The 21519-nt window shown below is 31.2% G+C and overlaps 1 protein-coding gene across 3 annotated transcripts in view; it reads left to right on the top strand.

The window, feature by feature from the left end:
- The first annotated feature begins 567 nt into the window (after positions 1-567).
- The window catches only part of LOC136974202 (uncharacterized), a 33120-nt gene continuing 12168 nt past the window's right edge, over positions 568-21519 (top strand). Inside the window, exons 1-10 of one of the 3 annotated variants that reach the window (XM_067269020.1) lie at positions 568-953; positions 1035-1184; positions 2198-2359; positions 3700-4077; positions 6893-7147; positions 15536-15691; positions 15797-15950; positions 18488-18646; positions 18732-18874; positions 18942-19120. In XM_067269020.1, coding sequence (XP_067125121.1) covers positions 798-953; positions 1035-1184; positions 2198-2359; positions 3700-4077; positions 6893-7147; positions 15536-15691; positions 15797-15950; positions 18488-18646; positions 18732-18874; positions 18942-19120 — 1892 coding nt within the window. In that variant the 5' untranslated portion in view covers positions 568-797. Of the gene's footprint in view, positions 954-1034; positions 1185-2197; positions 2360-3699; positions 4078-6892; positions 7148-15535; positions 15692-15796; positions 15951-18487; positions 18647-18731; positions 18875-18941; positions 19121-21519 lie in introns of those variants that run through there. The other 2 variants (XM_067269019.1, XM_067269021.1) reach the window with 2 other exon arrangements.

Raw genomic sequence — 21519 nt, 5'->3', positions numbered from 1 at the left:
CGTTGGCGTGGTTTTCCAGCCTTTGTGGTCTGTGGATGCATTGCCACAGAAACACCAAGGCTAGGTTGGTTCCTCACATCTGTTGAGGGCATTGCAGTAGCCATGCTTGGGCCGGTGCTGCTTTCGCCACCGGTAACCAGGGAGACTGTGGCCTATTTTTCGAACGTGAGCCTCTGCCTAACCCACGAACGCGGACCTTGTTAACCCGGGCGACGTTCGAGCCGGTATCACACTTTGATCTAGTTATCACCATAATAAATATCTCCACAGAATGTGGGTGTGGTCACTCTTAGCTTCATTTTTCCCCATAGGCCTTACTGGCATGGGTGTCCTTACCAGGAGCTTGTGCTCCAGTATGCATTGCCCTATGGATCAGTAAAATTACTGGGCTCTCCCACCACGCCCAGGTGGTGACCACAGGAGAGTTATTATTATTATTATTATTATTATTATCAACTCGTCTCGATTATATATATAGATAGATTATGCAATTATTTTAAGTATCTTAATGGGTAATCATTTAACAAAAGTTTTTCAACATTATTATCTTCATTTTTTGATCTAGTTTACCCATGGTCCTAGAGTTTTTCATCTTCATAAATATATAAATAGTATCTTGGTATATCTGTATTATATGGATATAAATTATCTAAAAATTATTTAATTCTCTAAACATACATAATAAATTCTATATCTGGCATAAACTTTTACACTATTTTTTTATTGTACATGATTACACATTTTTATTGATAATTATTTAAAATTATTTGCAGACGAAAAAATTGATTATAACGGCAATGTACTTAGAAATACTTGTTAGGAATTTTGCTCCTAAGCCAAAAGTAGCAACTGACATTGCGTCTAAAGTATGGGAAAGAGTAGGTGAAGAAGATAAACATTTGCAAAATCACATTTCAAAATGTATGAAGAAAAATGTTATCATTCATTCAGAGGTAAATTTTAATAAATTTATTCAAATTAGATTTTTCAACATAGATTTTTTAAAATTTCATACATATTTTTTCGTTTTAAAGGATTTTCCACACGAAATTTTTAATATGGGTAAAAATAAAACGCAAATGATGTTTACCGAAACTCAAGAAAACGACATCGACGACAATTTAAAATCCCAAAAGAAAATTATTGAAGATCCAGAAATTTTTATTCGAAAGTGGCTTATAGAGGTAACAAAATATATTTAGTTTGTATATATTATAATTTTTAATAAAAGTAATTGTATTTTTAGCAGAAATATTTATGTCTTAAGTGAAATTTATAATAAAGTGAATAAATAAATAAAGTACAAAATGTGGTATGTGATTAGGAAAAGTGTCAAAGCAAACAAAAAATTACCTTAATCCCTGCAATGTATTTATTGGGGGTGCAACTTTAAAAAATCATAGACCTATAAATTTCCACTGTCGTCCATCTGTCTTTCCTTAATCTTGAGAATAGAGTTAGATGAACATTGAGCTAAGATACAGAAAGCTTAGGGACGGGAGATCACCATTAACTATACACGAACTTCCGACGCAAGTCGGAAGGCGTTATTTCGGTTCGGAACTTTCCCCGAAAGGAGTTAATAGACGACCGGCACGACTATTGCTAATAGGAAAAGTATTACGTACGGGGGTGATTTGAGATGGAGAGCATATATTTTAAGTTAAAGAAATTTAAAAAATATGAATAAAAATTGCAGCGCAGCATGCACATTACGACAATGTCACAATAAATAATTGCTTGTTAAAATTAAGAACATTTTCAATTGGTTTGACCAACGTTTTTGCTTAACAGCAACTTCAAGTGAAAGAATACAGTTTAAAAAATAAAACAGTGTTTGAATTAAAATAGAAACAAGAAATTTAAAATAACATAAAATAATAAATATATAAATAAAATACATAATAAAGAAAAGTAAATAATTAATAAAGCAGAAATTTCATCTAAATGAATTCTTAATTTTTGTATCTTTTAAAGAAATATTCTATGTCTATTCATTTATAATTTGTTTTGTTTATAATAATCAAAAATATTCATCGTTATATTTATTTTTGTTCATTTTTACACCATGTAATTTTATCACACATAAAAAACTTTATTTTGTTAATATTTGTGTGAATAAATTTTAATATGCCAAAATATTTTTGATATTTATTATTATTATTTTAGTTTTATAACTATTAATAATTTTTTAAAGGGTTTTGTTAGCGTATTAAAACCGCTAGCGGCAATGTTCGTTTGGGATCAGCTATTTTTGGACGAATGGAACGAAAAATCCTTGCAGCATGTCTGTTTTGTGTTATTAGGACTACTGAAACCGTGGTTCTTCATTGCAAAAGACTATGGAGGAGTTAGAGAAGTAAGTTCATTGATTTTTTTAACATTAATTCTAGATGTTTAGATTCATATTTTTCACACCTTATTGACTTCCAGCAGTTAGTTTAATACATTAAAAACATTTTTGACCTATTTGAAGTTTTCCTCAGTTAGAACCTACGGAAATGGAACAAACTAACAGATCGAATACAAAATTATGTTCTAAAATTAAAAGAGAACAAAATACAAATTTGAAAGTTCTAAATTTAAATAATGATATAAATTGAATGTAATATAAAATTTAAATGTAAAAAGAAAAAGTTCACTTACCAACATTTAAATTTTAAAAATTTAACACTAAAAAAAGTAAGTAATATTTGTAAAATTTGTAAATAATATAAATGCGTGCTTTTTTTAAACAAATTTATCAATTTAATACTTTAATTTAATGAGCTATAACCTGGGATCTCACAATAGTACACTATTCTGTTATTGTCAAAGATATCTGTATTTTTATTTGTTTGAATAAAGATCACTAAAACAATTTATATTATCATTAAGATCACTTTTTAAAAGTAGGCAGTTTGTGTTTCAAAAATGCATTTCAATGCATGGATAGACTGTATGATTTTTTTGTGTAAAATTTAAATGTTGGTAATCAAGTTTGCTCTAAGAATATTTTAACTCTTATTTTTCTTATTCCTCCTTCACTGAGGCACTAACATAGCCTTTTTTTTTAATGGTATTAATCATGGATTTGGTCAGACTTACAGTGAGGGCCACAAAGTATTAAAGAATGGAGCCTGACATATCCATTACAAACCACTTGAAAATAATTCCTGAAGCTCTCGACCTTGACTTAGAAGACCTTTTATTCGTACTCATTTTGGGTTCAGACAATTTACAGTGGATAAGCAGGTAATAAAGGATGGGGTCTGACATATTTGGCCCATGAAAAATTCCTGGAATTTTTCAACTGCCCAGATTTGTTTCTAGTGTGATAAACCAATGCCTTAACTAGTAGAGTATCTGCAGAGGATGCAGATTTAAACTTCAATCTGGGCCAATTTTTTCCTGGAAACTTCTAAATAAATTTATTTACTTCAAAATGAATCAAATTACACAGTTACAGCCTGTAAATAATCTATATTTCAGGTCTTTTTGTTTATTATATTTTTAACAATTTTACTTTCAATTAAAAGAATTTATATTTACATTTATCTCCTGCTGCATTTATGAAGATTGTTCAGATTGTTGCATTTAATGTGTTCTAATAATCAGTATGTCCTGATATACATATCAAATTTTATAAATAATTAATGCATTTTTATACAAAATCCATACTGTATATTACAATTAATTTTTAATATAAACTTATTGTAGGTCTTTATAAAAGAATCATCATTATTATATACCATTGATATCAGACAGGGATGGAAACATGTATTAAATGGAGGAAAATTTCAAGATTTAGCTGATATGAATAGAAACATCAATGCTAATTTTTCTGAACCTCCTGAATCTCCTCCACCACCTTCAAAACCTAAACCAGTTCCTGCTCCTGTTCCAGTTCCCGTCCCCGTTCCCATTCCCGATCCATCACCAAAATCACCAGAAACTCGAAAGGAAGATTGTGGTAATGCGTGGCTACCACATAAAGAACAGAACAGTACAACAAGTATAGTACCAAAATTAACAGATCAATTTGATTTTTATATCGATTCCGTTAGATTTACATCAGACAATTCTTCAATTATTAAGGTAAGAGTTGTTATTTATGTTATAACTATTTTTACATAAAATAACTACATATATTTTCATTTTTTATATTTTTTATGGGGAAAAACATAGAATATATGTTCATTGTATGTTGATGAATTCAGAGTAATTCTAGTTTTTTTTTATATCTTCAGAAATTTACAATGAACTAATATTTTTGGCTGCTTAAGTTGCTCTTGTAGATAATCGTTTTAGAATTTCAGTAAGTGTCAGTAAATGTACCACTAGAGTACATTTTTAAACTACTCTGGTGGTATATTTAAAAAAGTATGCTACCAGAGTACTTTAAAATTACTATCCTAATATCTTATAAAAAGGCATTCAGAGGCTCAGTTTATTTAGAATTTTCAGTATATATTGTTTGGAGGCATACCTGTAGGACATAGATATTATGCACAGCTAGATTTTTCAGTTGGACCAAGAGATGATCATCTGATCAGGAGACAAGCACAAACAGCTGTGATGACATCTTTGTATACTATTCAGAAATAGATGGAAGTGTTTTCTTATATCATTGGCAGGCAACTAGCAGAGACAAATTTGCATGCACAGTGACCACTATGTGTTTTGCCATTAGCATCGCAACATTGTTGGCTTTGTTTTCATTACAGCTGTGACAGAGAAGTATGGACTGCTACCAATTAACAATGTATCATCTTTAAAAAAAACAAATTCCAGTTCTGTTTGGAAACTGACAACCACTGTGTTAGAGTGTAGGGTACCACTAATGATTGCCTCAATTTCATCTATACTGTTGGACAGTACACCACTCCCACTGTTGGTGTGCTGATATGGATAGCCATCATGTATAACAGTTGGTCATCCCTAATAGTGGATGAGACATCAATGACAAAATAGTGTTTAGGAAATTCTGCATTCTCATGTTGCTTTTAATGGCAGGGCTAGTATAGTGCTTAGCTGTACACAGGTAGTGTTTCCTAGGACTATCTCTGTCACAGTGTTACACTTTCTTGGCCTGCCGAGTCTCCAGATTTGTTATCCGTCGAGTGTTTGCCGAACCAGATGGGTCTACAAATTTTCCCATATTTTATTTGTTTCCTGTCATTTGTTCACATTTAAAACTATTGGAATGTTTAATTAAGTTTAAATAATACTTTTCCATTTGCTATTTGATCTGTTATAAGGTATTATAATTTGAAAAGTTTTGTTAGTTTGTCTATTTTGATTACTAGTTCTGTTTAATAGGATAAAGTGCAATTTGGATTACAATAGAACTTCATTAATTTGACATATATGGGACCAGAGATATGCCAAATTACTGAATAATTTTTGTATTTTTTGTAAAATTTGATATATTATGTACAGTTTGAATATTGCAGACATTGCTGTGTATTTTGCATCAGTGCATTTCCAGTTTGTTTACATTCACTTTAATCAGTCCAAATATGAGACAGTGTATGACTATACTCTGGGAATGAACTAAACACTGTAGTTAATCTACTGAATTAATCAGCACATTTTTAACAGTGAGTGAAGTTTAAGGAACACTTACTATTAATGTTTTTGACCTGATTAATGGGCCATCTTCAGGCATGTGGACAGAAGAAAGTGCAATGCCTGTACCTGTTAGGAAGATAGGATAGAGTTAAACAAGCAAGAAGGGGTGGACTATGGTGGTGGTTGGTGCAAAAGACTAAGGAGATATTGCTAGGCAGGGAGAGGAACTTCCTGTTCCTGCTATTTAAAACATACTATAACAGTGTTATAAATTTCACACTTTTCACAATGCTAATATGGGATGAGGGAGAGATGATTCTGATTTTGGCTGCCTGCCAGTCTCAGTACCAGGAAAAACTGTAGCAGATTTCCTCTTTTCTCCTAATTGGCACTGGCATTTTACTTTAATCCATCCACAACTGAAGATTGCTCATTAGTTGAATTGAAAACATTAGTTCAACTTCAACTTCATCCACTGTTAAAGGTGCTGACTATACTGTGTTCAGATTGGAAAACCTGCAAAAATATTAATGAACATATTATTGTAAAAAATCAACATTTGCAATGATTTATGTGCCTGTAATAATAATTTTTCAGACATACTTTTTTTTCTGCCTAAAATCTTCATTGTGCCATATGCCCAAACATGTTGAAATTGTGGAATACTAGCAGGCCAGATTTTTATTGGACAATTTTGAATTATTGGCTACTTTTCAGAGAATGCCAGCTTACTATACATTCCAGAGTATTGTAATAATGAACTCTTACTTAGTCACTGATTTTATACGTAAAATTCTTGAAAATTATCTTTTATCAAGTTTATTTTAAAGAGCATTTACATTTTATTGAAAATTTAATTAATGAAAGAAAACATTATTGACACTGTTGAATCAGATCACATTAGATTAAATTTTTTTTAAATAGATCACATTATTATAGCTGATATATATTCATATAGACATTAAGCAAATACTTTTGCTCAAACCCAACAGTCCAAAGCTAAGTTAAACTCAACTACAATGTGTGGATTTACGTTAAAATAATGCTTATTATGCATTTATGAATAGTTGAACAGGCCTATTAACTTAATCATTCTACCGAAATTAAATGATTGGTTGCATTGAAATGTGGGCTATATTTTATGCACCCCTGCTTTAAATTCTGTTTAAATTACAATAATTTTATTATAATTTTGTCTATATTAATGTGAATTAATAGATCTATATAGTTTAAATTTTCACTTAAATCTGAAAAAAACAATAAGATATATAATTTGCATATATTTAGTTGATTATCACAATTACACATTATTGTTTTATTAAAATATATTTAATTTTAGGTTACAGGAAAATTTATTAATTTATATCTTGGCGAAAAATATCCAAAAACTCCAGAAATATTGGCTTTTCCCGAGATAAATTCTCCGGCTCGTAATCCCGAGTTCGATTACAAGCTTACGATAAACAGAGAGAAACAAGTCATGAATCCCGACGCACTGGTGTTACTCAGAGTATATACGATAGAAAGACATACTGAACAGATTGTTATTATCGGATCTTGTCTTATAGACGTGTTTTGTAACATTCGTGGTAAAGTAAGTATTATGAAATTATTATTGTAACCATGAAAATAACTAATTTATTAATTACAAATTTTACTAATGCAAAATTTATGTATATAAAATAACATTGGCTTTACTGACTCGCTGACTTGAAATGTTCGAAGAGAAGCAGACTTCTTCCACTAAAACGAAATGGAGGATTTGAAAGAAGCATTGAATAGGTTTTCAAAAAACATGAAATGTTAAAAAATAAAAAAATACTTGGTTCAGCAAGAGACAAGTTACTCTGTTGATGCCTCATAGAACATTGCAGCATTCAAATGGTTGAGTTTTAGTGCCCTCTACCTGTTTTTTAAGATGTTTACTAGAATTACTTTCTCTGTATTATTTTAAATTACAGTTTTTTGTTTTTTTGTTGATTATTTCTTATGTATAAAATTCTTTCTTAATATTTACAGTTATTTGAACTCATTTGCACAACAGTAAGTTTCAATAATAATGTGTCTAGCATTGCAAGGTAATTAAATAAATGACACTTCCGTGTTGCGGCATTACTAACAGCGATTTATTAAACTTCAGATATACTCGCAATTACTTTCAACAGTTTACAACCGTCATCTTAAGGCGAAAATCGAATACCTTTATTATCAAATTATCAGCTTTTTACCAGAAATTTCAAATTATGTGATGCACGTGGTTGAAATATAGAATAAAACATTAAAATTGAATAAATAAATAAATAAATATATATATATATATAATATATATATATATATATATATATTTTTTTTAAAGAAACGTACTGTAATAACGTAAATGCCCCAAAAACATAAATAGCTAGTAATTGTGCTGTGTATGGCTGTGGTATAAGATTAGAGCAACAAAATTATAACTTGGATTGTTTAAATAAAGTTATCCATAGCTGTGGTATTTCCAATGTCGGAGTATTACACGGCAGTACGGCGGATACGTAAAGGTTCCCCCGTATGAATATTTGGCAATGATCGTTGCAATGCTCGAGCAATTTAGTGTGGTTCCAAAGTGGCAGATAATCTTGGTCTAGAACCTTTTTCGCTAATTCTGTTGCTGGTCTGTTATTTCTAATATCCTCTTGATGTTTGAGGATGCTGTCTACATTGGAGCTACCTCCAGAATGCTATGGTCCAGCATCCTCAAACATCAAGAGGATATTAGAAATAACAGACCAGCAACAGAATTAGCGAAAAAGGTTCTAGACCAAGATTATCTGCCACTTTGGAACCACACTAAATTGCTCGAGCATTGCAACGATCATTGCCAAATATTCATACGGGGGAACCTTTACGTATCCGCCGTACTGCCGTGTAATACTCCGACATTGGAAATACCACAGCTATGGATAACTTTATTTAAACAATCCAAGTTATAATTTTGTTGCTCTAATCTTATACCACAGCCATACACAGCACAATTACTAGCTATTTATGTTTTTGGGGCATTTACGTTATTACAGTACGTTTCTTTAAAAAAAATATATATATATATATATATATATATTTATTTATTTATTCAATTTTAATGTTTTATTCTATATTTCAACCACGTGCATCACATAATTTGAAATTTCTGGTAAAAAGCTGATAATTTGATAATAAAGGTATTCGATTTTCGCCTTAAGATGACGGTTGTAAACTGTTGAAAGTAATTGCAAGTATATCTGAAGTTTAATAAATCGCTGTTAGTAACACCACAACATGGAAGTGTCATTTATTTAATTTCTAAATGCTGGCGTGAAGTGTACTATATGTTCATTGCAAAGTAACTTGAAATATTTGATGTGTGCTACTGGAGGCATGGCTACTAAATTTATATAAGAATTATTTTACCAAAAACTGTAAAAAGTTACAACAACTAAAATAAAATAAAAATTTATAATTTAAAATAACCACTAATTATTTTTATTTATGATATAAAAAAAATCAAAATTATTATTTGACAGATTTTCTTGTCTGTTTCTCTTGTGTTTTTATAAACAAACACCAAAAGATTAAGAGAGAAACCATTTTATTTAGGAAAAACTTTTATTTTTGTAATGTATCAATTGCATTTATTCAAGAATTAAACAAATCTGAATTTCATCTTTTTTTAGATCTTAAGTAATACATTTTTACTTTCCTAGCTGTATACCTGAACCCAAAAACGTGAAAAAAAAGAAAAGGGTATAAATATTCCGTGATTATGTTTGCGCGCGCGCGCGTGCATATGTGTCTATTTATTTCATTTATGAGGAGCATCCAGAAAATAAAAAATAATGTTTGCACATAGCACTCTGCACAGGTGAGTTACCAACATTGATTTGAGGTCAATTTGTTCTCTTACATGTTAGCTTAGCACGTGTAAGTTTTTATTTGATAACAGACTTATTGGCTTATTGTTACCGTTTTATCATGGGTTAAAATGTATACAAAAATCGAAAATCATACGAAGTGCAAAGTATTATTCATTTTCTAAACACAGAAATTTCGTTCTAAAGAAATTCGTAAACAAATCACAGAAGTGTATGGTGATCACATTATGAACGAAGCAGGTGTGAGAAAATGGTGTTTAATGTTTAATCGAGGAAGATAACACGCGACTGCACTCTACTGCCGCCACTCGCACCGTGCTTCGGAAAGTCTGGCTCCCGGCGACTTTCGTCTCTCACCCAAGCCGACAGAGTTTTTGGGTGGATTTGGAACTTTTGGAATAGATGACGAACCGTAAATAGCCATCACCGACCGAAAGAACTGGCAGTGGAAGTTTCTGAGAAAGGAATCCAAAAACTAGTGTTGTGGTACAACAAGTGCTTTAATTTTAATGGTGACTATGTAGAAAAGTAACTGGTCTAGTACTAACTACTTGATAAAACTTTTTTCCTTTTTTATAGCCGAACATTCTTTATTTTTGGGACACCCCTCATAATATCTCAGGATGGGGTGAAGATTAAGAATCAAAATTTGGCATTGTAACTTCTATATAAAGGATATTGATGTATTAAATTTTGGTGGTTAAAGGTCCAGGGTAGGGCAAGAGGGGTGTCACGTCATATCTGGAGAGGAATCGGACTTAATGATGATTTTACTCATTATTAGCATTTACAATTTTTTTTATAAAACTCATCTCTACCCTCAAAATTAATCTTTTTATCATTTTTTAATAATTAATAAAATGGAAACTTTTCATAACAAAAATCTCATACCAGATGGCACTTTACACAGTTTTATTTATGATTAGTAATAACTATGTTATTTTTAAAATAAAATCTCGCAACAGCCAGAAAAGTTGAGCAACTTGTTGCTACAATTGTTTTATTCGTCATGCAAAAAAATATTTTTATATAAAGAATATTATTTTTGTGTAATAAAAATTTGTGAAAGTGTACGATGCAAAAATCATTTTTAGAAGGAATTAGAAATAACAAAACTAGTGCAAATAATTTAGAATTAGAAAGCTTAAGTATACAGATGATTAATATTATAAAATAAGATAGAGAAATTATTTTAAATTATTAAGAAAAAATATCTATAAATTTATTATTGAGGAAATTGACAAAATTCAAGAATATTACATATGAAAAAGTTTAATTATGAAAGAATTTTAAACTACTGTAAAGTTATATCTTGGTTGCTTGTTGTTCTTTATTATATGTATTTTCTTAGCACAATGTTGCCACTGAGAACATATCACACAGGAAACACTTTCAAAAGAAAAAGGTTGGTTTATTGGTGTGAACGGATATGCATTTCGGGCTTAACGCCCCTCTTCGGTCCTATTATTACATATTTATCAGCAAATTGATTACAGGTTTACAAATTTATTTTAAAAGAGAAAAAAATATTATTAAAAGAAAATTTTATGAACACATTGAAATTATTAAAACTAAAGAAACACACAGAATGAACCTCAATACAGGTGCAGTCATAAATGACATCTGGCAGCCATTCTTAACCAAGTAGCAAAGCCCATTAAGATGTTTTACCTCCCTCCCTCTATCATACCTCACTGTGCAAGTCACACCAAACTTTCAGTGTATGATACAGGGAATACACACTTCTTTTTAACCTCTCATATCTTGTCTATGTTCTCTGTACATCTCATCAGAATTATTTCACATCCTACAGGTATTCTGTTATTAATTTTATAAAAATTCTGCCTCTTAATATTTACTCAATTTTAGATTTAACTTTACCCCTTTTTTATTTTAGCACATGTTATACTGTCCAAATATGTATAAGTGTGGAGCCAAAAGAATTTTTAGCTCCAATTTCCCCTCCTTTTTTCAACTACGTGTATATCTTCTTAGCAGTCATGTTGGTTTAACTGTCACTATCTCGGGTAATTAAGTTTATTGTATAAACCATTGTACACATATCCTAAATTTTTCAATGCATTCTGTAAATTTGTAAAGCTGCAATCAATTTGCTGATAAATATGTAATAATAGGACAGAAGAGGGGCGTTAAGCCTGAAATGCATATCCGTTCACTTCAAAAAAAACCCAACCTTTTTCCTCTGAAAGTGTTTCCTGTGTGATATGTTCTCAGTGGCAACATTGTGCTAAGAAAATACTATAAACATATATTTAAACAAAATGGATTATGAAATTCAGGTAAAAAAAGAACTAGCAATATTAAAAAATAAGTTTGCTTTAGATGATGCAGTAAGATAGAAAATTATAGATAATAAATGCAGTAAGACTGTTTATAAGATGCCTCGGTTAACAAGGTCTGCGTTCGTGGATTAGGTAGAGGCTCACGTTCGAAAAATAGGCCACAGTCTCCCTTGGTTACCGGTGGAGAAAGCAGCACCGGCCCAAGCATGGCTACCGCAATGCCCTCAACAGAAGTGAGGAACCAACCTAGCCTTGGTGTTTCTGTGGCAATACATTCAAACATCACAAAGGCTAGAAAACCACGCCGGTGGATGAAATGGACAATAGAAATGAACAAGTTAATCATTCGTACTTACTACCTTACTACACCATCACAAAACTCGAAACAAACATGACAGCATACAGACAACAACTACACCATAGATTCACGCAACAGTATCCTCATCTCATTGTCACCGAACAAAGGGTTGTTGATCAAAAAAGAACAATTATACACAACAACCTTATTCCACAAACAACACTTGAACTTATCAAACAACAGGTTGCCAATCAAATACATCAACAGACAGAAACATCTAACATTAATGAAGATCACGTAACCTGTCAGGATAATCCAGCAACAAGCATTGATAATAACACACATACAACAATTACCACTAATGATACTACAGACACTTCCTCATCCATCACTGATAACATAGACATGGATTTAGTTAATACGCTCTCACTTATATTTCAGGAAACACTCACTAAATATACAGGCACAGATCCCACACAACGACCACGAATACCAAAAATCAACATGTCAAAGGAAGTAGGAAAAACACTAAATTATGTAAACACTCACTTACTACCACACTACATTCATTCAATTTCTACACTCGCAGACATTCATACATTAGTTTATGCTGGGTTTAGTGACACACCAGGGACTGAAAGTACAATCACAGACAAATACACACAAAACACAGTTCTATCACAAGCCTGCCTGGCAGAGAAGAATAGAAACACAAATAAATGACATTAGACAGCAATTAGGCAGACTGACACAATACACTAAAAACAACATAACACCCAAATTAAGGAAACAGCTCAAAAACATTTTCAAGAAAATAAAAACACACACACAACACGAACATCACAATGCATGCATTACAGAATACATTGATACACTAAAACAAAAACTTGCTGCCAAAGCACGTAGACTCAAACGATACAAAACATGTACACTACGAAAACAACAAAATAAATTATTTACAAACAATGAAAAACTCTTTTACAGACAAATTAATAACAAAGCAAACACTGATACACAGCACAGTGGCACACCAACAGAAGAAGAACTCACAACATATTGGTCTTCTCTTTGGTCCAGTGCTCTCACTCACAATGCTGAAGCAGGCTGGATCGAGGAGGAGAACAGAAACTTACACAACATACCAACTATGTCCTGTGTTGAAATAAGCATACATGATTTCCAATACACTGTTAACAGAACACACAACTGGAAGACACCTGGTGTAGACAACATTCACAATTTCTGGTACAAAAAGTTTACATCACTGCACCAGGAACTAGCTAAACACCTAACACACATCATCATCAATCCACAAGACATGCCAAATTTTCTTACTCAGGGCATCACCTACATGAAACCTAAAAACAACAAAACCACAGACCCCACACAATACAGACCAATTACATGTCTTCCAACACTCTACAAATTATTGACATCCTGTATTGCAAACAAAATATACAAACATGTTGAAGAACACGACATTCTTACAGAACAACAAAAAGGTTGCCGTAGAAATCACAAGGGATGCAAAGAACAGTTACTCATAGATTCAGTCATTCTACGGCAAGCACACAAACGACACAGAAACATACACATGGCATATATAGACTACAGAAAAGCATTTGACAGTGTTCCACACAGTTGGCTGTTACATATTCTACACATGTACAAAATACATCCATCACTCATTACATTCTTCCAAAACACTATGCAGCACTTGAGAACAACACTACATTTCAGGGTTCATAACACTTCCATACAAACAAACCAAATCTTTATTAGATGAGGAATTTTTCAAGGAGATTCCTTGAGTCTTCTCTGGTTCTGCTTAGCCCTGAACCCATTATCGAACATGTTAAACAACACGCAATATGGTTACAATATCAGACACGAAAAAACAACACAGTTTACACTGTCACATCTCATGTACATGGATGACATAAAACTTTATGCATCCACACAAAAACAACTTTGTCAACTCCTACAAATCACACATTCATACACCAAGGACATACAAATGGAATTTGGCCTAGATAAATGCAAAACACTTAACATAGAAAAAGGAATCCTGAAAAAGAAGATTTTGCGCTTGGAAATGGAGACGTTATTGAATCCATGGAAGAGGGCGAGTTCTACAAGTATTTAGGATTCCAACAGGCCAAACTAACAGAACATACACAAATAAAGCAAAGATTAATTAAAGAATACCAAAGTAGGTTAAATGCTATTCGCAGAACACAGTTAAATGCAAAACATACAGTCAAAGCAATAAATACGTATGTCATCCCAGTACTCACATATTCTTTTGGAGTTATACATTGGACTCACACAGATCTTGAGCAACTCCAAAGGAAAACAAGAACAACACTTACTAAGCATAAACAACATCACTCTAAATCTGCCACAGAAAGACTAACCCTTCTACGTAAAGATGGTAGGCATGGCCCAATTGACATAGTTAACCTTCACTACAAACAAATACAGTCACTGCGAGAGTTTTTCTACAAAAAACAAGAAACATCACAGTTACGTAAAGCAGTAATTCTAGCAGACTCGAATAACACACCATTAAATTTACACTCACAACATATGGACACGACACAACACAAAAAGTATAGACGTCATTAAGCAATCGTGGGCTCGAAAGGCACTCCATGGCAGGCATCCTTACGACCTGGCCCAGGATTTTGTTGACAAAACTGCATCAAACAGCCGGTTAGCTCAGGGAGACTGAAGGATTCATGATCTTCATACAGGATCAGGTCGTAAATACTAAAAACTACAGAAAACACATACTCAAAGATGCAACACTCACAAATGACACATGCAGAAAATGTCACATCATGCCAGAAACTATACAACACATCACTTCCAGTTGCAAGCTCTTGGCACAGACAGATTATCTACACAGATATAATCAAGTAGCAAATATAATACACCAAGAGCCCAAGAGCATGCAAACAAACACAAATTATTAGACATCCACAAACCATACTACAAGTACATTCCACAGACAGTATTGGAAAACAACACGCACAAAATTTACTACGACAGTGCCATAATCACAGATAAAACAATTTACCACAACAGACCAGACATCACACTCATTGACAAACACAATAAAATCACATACATAATAGACATATCCATTCCAAACTCTCACAATGTACAAAACGCATGCACTGAAAAAATTAGCAAGTACACAGAACTCGCCCAGGAAATAAGGCATCTGTGGAGGATGGATAGGGTGCTTATTGTACCTGTTGTTCTCTCTTCCACATGTGTCATACCACACACACTATGCAAAAGCCTGGAAACATTGCAATTGATCTGACAAGAGCCAATATATTCAGTTGGGACTATCCATTGCTCAAAAATAAAATAAAATAAAAGTATTCAAATTAAAATGTTATAAATATCAAAAGTATTCATTGAGTAAAGAATTCAGACAATTCAGTATTCAGTGAGTAAAGAAAAACTTTATTTTTCCTTAGCCGGTCCAGGTGAATGCCGAGGGGCACCAAATTAGATTGCATCGTGGCCTTCCGAGCCCGGAAATAAATGTACGTCACTTAGAATCTAAACACATGGACGACAATCCTAATATACCTTGTGCGACAGTCCTTGTGCGATTTATGGCTCACAACGAGGTAAAAATATTCTAATAAATTATACTTAATTAAATAAATATATTTTATATAAATATATTTATTTATATAAAATATATTTTATATAATAATTTAATTTTTGTTTAGCAAGACATTCCCGCTCCGTCTTACGACACGAGGTATTATAAATCACATTTATCTTGTCCTAATGAATCCGAAAAGAGAGTTTATAGACATTATATCAATGATCCAGAATACAGAATGACTTTGACAGAATTGGCATCAAAATTACAAATTATAAGTAAATATTTTAATGTTATATATTATTTTAAAATAAAACACAATAGTATATTTATTATTTATATTAAAATTTTCAATTTCAGCACAAACTTAAATTATAAAGCTTGTAATTTATTTATAAATATAAAATGTTTTCAGTGATTATTTCTTCTTGTTTGATAGATTTTAATGAGTTTATTATTAGCTCTTATGAATAATTTATTTTATAATTTGCATGAAATATTTGGTTAAATTGTCTCTTAACATAAACATTAGGGTTTGTCGGATTTTAAAATCCGGTTTTGAAAAACTGGTTTTTGAAGAAATTTACATAATTTGAAAACTGGGTTTTCCCAATTAAAAAACCAGTTTTTGAGCTTAGACTTAAACATAAAAATTAACTAATTATTTGATTAAAATATCAATATTTTGAGACAAAATCATCTCTAGCATAAAACGGGTATATTGTTAAATACAGTGGAACCTCGCTTAACGAGCATTTCGCATAACGAGTGACAAGGAGAGGGGAAGTCCCGAATTGTGCGCATGCGGCATGCTCCATCGGTCTGTGTTTAGCACTCGTTCCTCTAGCATCTTAGTATTACTTGTGATCACATATCTTTCCAAACTTGGGTTCACACATATTACTTATAAACATCAACAACCATAGCCCGTTATATAATAAACACGCCAAACGATATTCCAAATTCTCGGGTTATTAAATTTAATGACCGATTCCAAATTCAATTTTAGAAATGTTTGAATTAAAAATGAACTATTTATAATTATTAAATTTAATACGAGATGGAAACATAACTGCCTACCTCTAGTCAAATTAATTAATTTCTAATATTTAATTATAGCCTTTACATAACCCAAGAATTTGGCAAATCGTTTGGAGGGTTTAGCAAACATATTAGCTGTAATTTTTTTTTTTTTTTTTTTTTTTTTTGGTTTCTGCAACTCGAATTCTCATTCCAGGATGGTTCATTCCGCACTAGAAGAAAAGATGACGATGATTCACGGTCCTTAACAGTGTATGTTGTACAATTTTTTTGAATAAACATTATACATAAAACATTTGAGCATTTTTTTTGGTGTGGAACGCATTATCGTATTTTACATTACTTTCTATGGGAAAAATTGTTTCGCATTACGAGTAAGACTCTGGAACGAATTATGCTCGTTAAGCGAGGTTTCACTGTACTAAGATTCATAAAACTAACTACAAAAATAATAAAAGCATCCAATTCACCCTACAATAGGGAAAGATCTTGCAACAATAGAAAGACTTGTACACTTAAAAAAATGTGTTGTTTTAGCTTCGATTGACATCGGTGCTTCTCATTTGTAGAATGAAGCAGAATATTGTAAACTTGAAGAGCTCCTTAAAGTTTTAGGACCAATATGTTTAGCAGTGATGCCTTAGAATGACAAGATTTGTATCCTATCATTCTACTTATTTACAAGTGAAGGCATATTTGAATTTCTGTTATGCGAATTTGAAAAATTTAAAAACTGAAATTAGTTCCAAGTTGTTACATGCTGTAGAGGTATGAATTCAAGAGAGAAGACAAACGGGATTAGTAACACTTCTCCTTTATTTACAAAATCCACAGAACCTTTGAATAAAGCCGTCTAGCGTATTTCTTCCACTAGCTGCAAAATCTGCTATTATTAAGTTTTCTGGATGAATATTATCGAGATTATATCCAAATTATTCTATAGAAGACGACTGCGACGACGAAAAAGTGACGAAGAAGAAAATCGAGTGATAGCTTTAACAAATGCTGTGGAAAAATTGATACATAAATATCTTTAAGAACCCGAAGAAATGACTGTTTTTACCCTAAAACACTAAAAAAGGACTTTTTAGTATTATAGAGTACAAACAGAAGAATGAAAAATTTAGATTTATTATTTTTTAATACTTTAAAGACAATTAAACCCAGCTCAGTAGCAAGTGAGAGTTTTTCTTTTCTATTTCTGGCAATTTTGTGTACAAAAAAAGGACACGGTTGAGCAATGGATCTATAGACGTTCTTTGCTTTCTAATTATATCATATTTTCTTAGGAAAAATAAGATGTAGAATAATATTCTGTAGGCACACATTGTAATTTGTTTTTCTTTATGTTTTATATGGAGTAAATTTTATAGTTTAATGTGATAATCTAGCGTTTTGTTTTGTTTTGTGTATACATCGGTCGATTTTATTTTGTTATATTTTTTAAATTTTATAAATATTAAATAAATTAAAAAGTTTTAAAAGGAGTTATAAATATTCCTTATCTCCATTTTTTGGGTAGTGAAAATTTGAAAATCGGTTAAAACCGGTTTCATAGAGAAGTCGAGATTTGAAAACCGGTTTTTTAAAAAGTTGGTTTTTGTATAAACCCTAATAAACATTTTTATTTACTTAATTTTAGCAAATATTAAGATCATTTTATTAAATTATCAAATATATCATTACCAATTTTAAGAATCATTGCACTTTTTAAATATTTTAAATATGAATTATTTAACTATTCATTTACTTTTTGGAGTTTTGCTATAATTAGATTCTTCTAATGATGATAAGGCAGTTATGGATAGCATGAAGAAGAAATTATCTCAAAAAAAGGGCCTCGAAATTCCAGAGCTTCCATTTGAAAGATTTATTAAATATGATAAAAAATATGGTGTGATGATTGTCGCAGATAAAGCTTCGGCACTTCCCGGTAAAATTTTATTATTATTTATTTTGGTCTATTGAATAAATTTATTATTTTTTAAAATATATATTTTGCAATTATGTATTTTTAGTATATTTAGAAGGAAGATTTTTTCAATGTCTTACTCAAATTTATCCTGGAAGAAATGGAGGAGAGCAAATTCAATCTTTTCTTACTCAGAAACAAGATCTAAAGTGTGTTCAGAGATCACCCGACTGGTTGGATCCTCCAAAAGTAAGTTATAAAATAAATTCATTTATATAAAATTGATTCTGAAGTCTTTTTTTTAATAAATTTTCAGGTTTTAAAATTACATTACGACGAACGTACCGTCTTAATTATTTCTCTGTACGGAATACGACCGACTTACGTACCACCTAGAGACGGTAAAGATGCCTATTTAACTCATAGAGGAGGAAACGAATTGATATTTACTATGGAACATTCAGTAGCTTGGGGAGTGGTACAATGCTTTGATAAGTATGAATTGAAATTTTGGAAACATTCTATTTATAGTTTTATTTGAAAAATTACATAGTTTTCATTAATAAATAATAACAATCCATTAAAATTAAATAAAATTCACATCAAAGACAGGTAATTCAGTACACAAAAATATCAGCTAAGTAACAAAGTCATGTCATTAGTGTTTATAATTAAACAGTGATGTCACCGTTATGTTATGCTGCCAAATAAATACATAACTAGTAAGAAGCAAATTAAAAAAGTAGGATTTTCTTTTATATATTATATTTAATTTCATATGGTAGTATGAAAATGTAGTTACTCTGATTATTTTTAGCCCAAATAATAAACTTCTGTTGCAATAAAAAAAGATGAATTTGCTATTTATGTAGTTGAAGTATAACAAGAAAATATCTAAATAAACAAGTTTTATAAATACTTTCATACTTTAGGTTGGTTATGTCTTTTTTTACTTATTATACATAGAATGATAAGTATTTCTATCTTTTTTTAATTTGTCCATTTGTCTAAGATTACGATCAGCGGTGTGAAGTGTAAAATGACCCAATGTCCATTCATTTATATGAATGACCAAAGTAAAGCAACAATGATGTATTTGACCGAGCATTCACGTCGTCGTCCAAATACGTATCGAGTTCTTTTCAAACGAGTGTCGTCGACAGTGACCGGGCATTGACGTGAATGGCGGTTAGTCATCGGTCATTGTCGAATGTCAGTATGATGAATTGTTTTTCTATATCATTACACACCTACGATTAAGGACATTTACAGAATTTAGTCATATAACATGGATATACAAAATAAATTTATTTTTTTAGAGACCTTTTAGGTCCCAACATTTAAAAAAATGAATGAATAGGGCTTAAACTCTAGTGTAAGGTCTATATTAATTTTCTACCTCTTGCATAAGACTGAATAGGTGTATGTGATAAATGAAGTAAATAAAGTCTGCTCTTCACAATATATTTATAAAATAACAAAAACTAAAATACTTTTCAATTTAACTTTGCAATTTTCAAAACAGATTAAGCCATTCTTCACCCAGTTGTAGGGGAAGATAAACAGAACAGAGAAAGGTTACCAATAACTGTTAAATTATTGATAGTTTTTGGCTATTTTCTGAAGTATAATTAGTAGAATCATAAACAGATTCCTTTTATAATAGATTGAAAAGCCATTTTTTAAAGTGAACTGTAAAATTATCAGAAAATATTTGAAATTTATCTCTGAAGTTCATTTAAAAAAATAAAATATTAAATATCAAACAACTATTGATTGTTAATTAAAATTAATTAATTTATTTATTTTAAAATGCTAATTATATATACAAAAATAATAGATAATTTTTTATTGAATGTATTTATAGAAAATATTTAATGTACACATTTAAATTATGATTTAAAAATGTATTAATCCTCAACTAATTTGATTCAGGTACAATTGAATCAAATTCACATATGATATGAAATATGAAACTTATATGAAAGATTTTAATTAAACTGTTGTGGTTTTATTAATTCTGCTTTACTAAACAGCTAAAAATAATTAACAAGTTGATAGCACTACCTTGAGTACAAAGGGCTGCCACGACAGTTCACATAATTAATCTAGCAGAATTGGGACATTGTTGCTTTAATGTATCGCCAATATTGTCTTCTAGAGCTATGGTTCTCAATCTTTTTGAAGTCGGGGAACACTAAACTTTGACATTTTTTTCTGCAACACCTACAATATGTCAGCTTTAAAGCAGGGGTGCAAACTCTTTGAAATCAAGAGCGTATTCGGTCTACTATATGAAGTCATTGGCATTTGCCGATTACATTCCCATACAAAAATTATTCTACATTGTATCAATTTTTCTTTTGCAACAATTTTTAATTGTATATTTGATTTTTTTGAGGAACACTTCACAGAACACCTATGTTTCACAGACCACGGATTGAGAACCTAGGCTCTAGAGTGGTGATTGATGTCCTGTCCTGCTCTTCGTGTCATTGCCCAACACAGTGCACAAATGTTGTGAATTTGTATGCTTACATCCTTGACCATAATATATATATATATATATATATAACTTTCGGTACAGATTTTATTACACAATATACAGACTTTTACACTTCCATTTTCAGAACAAACTTCTTCTGAAGCTACATGCTTCTGCCAGCATTTGTATTACTCATCATCACAGTATGGGAAGACACATTTTCTTGATGATATTTTTAATGCATTTTGCCAATGGCTGAGATGGCTAAGGTAGCAGTTTTTTACTCTGGGGAACCAGGATCAAATATAAGCAAACAACTCAGGAATTATTTTTTGGCAATATGTCAGGCAGATAGAGTAAAAAAAAAAAAAGCTGCATCTACTATTGGTTCTATTACCCTTCAACTTCT

Source organism: Centruroides vittatus, unplaced genomic scaffold (genome assembly GCF_030686945.1).
Source record: "Centruroides vittatus isolate TY-2023 unplaced genomic scaffold, ASM3068694v2 contig_345, whole genome shotgun sequence".
NCBI lineage: Eukaryota > Metazoa > Arthropoda > Arachnida > Scorpiones > Buthidae > Centruroides > Centruroides vittatus.
This window is presented reverse-complemented; position numbering and strand designations above follow the sequence as displayed.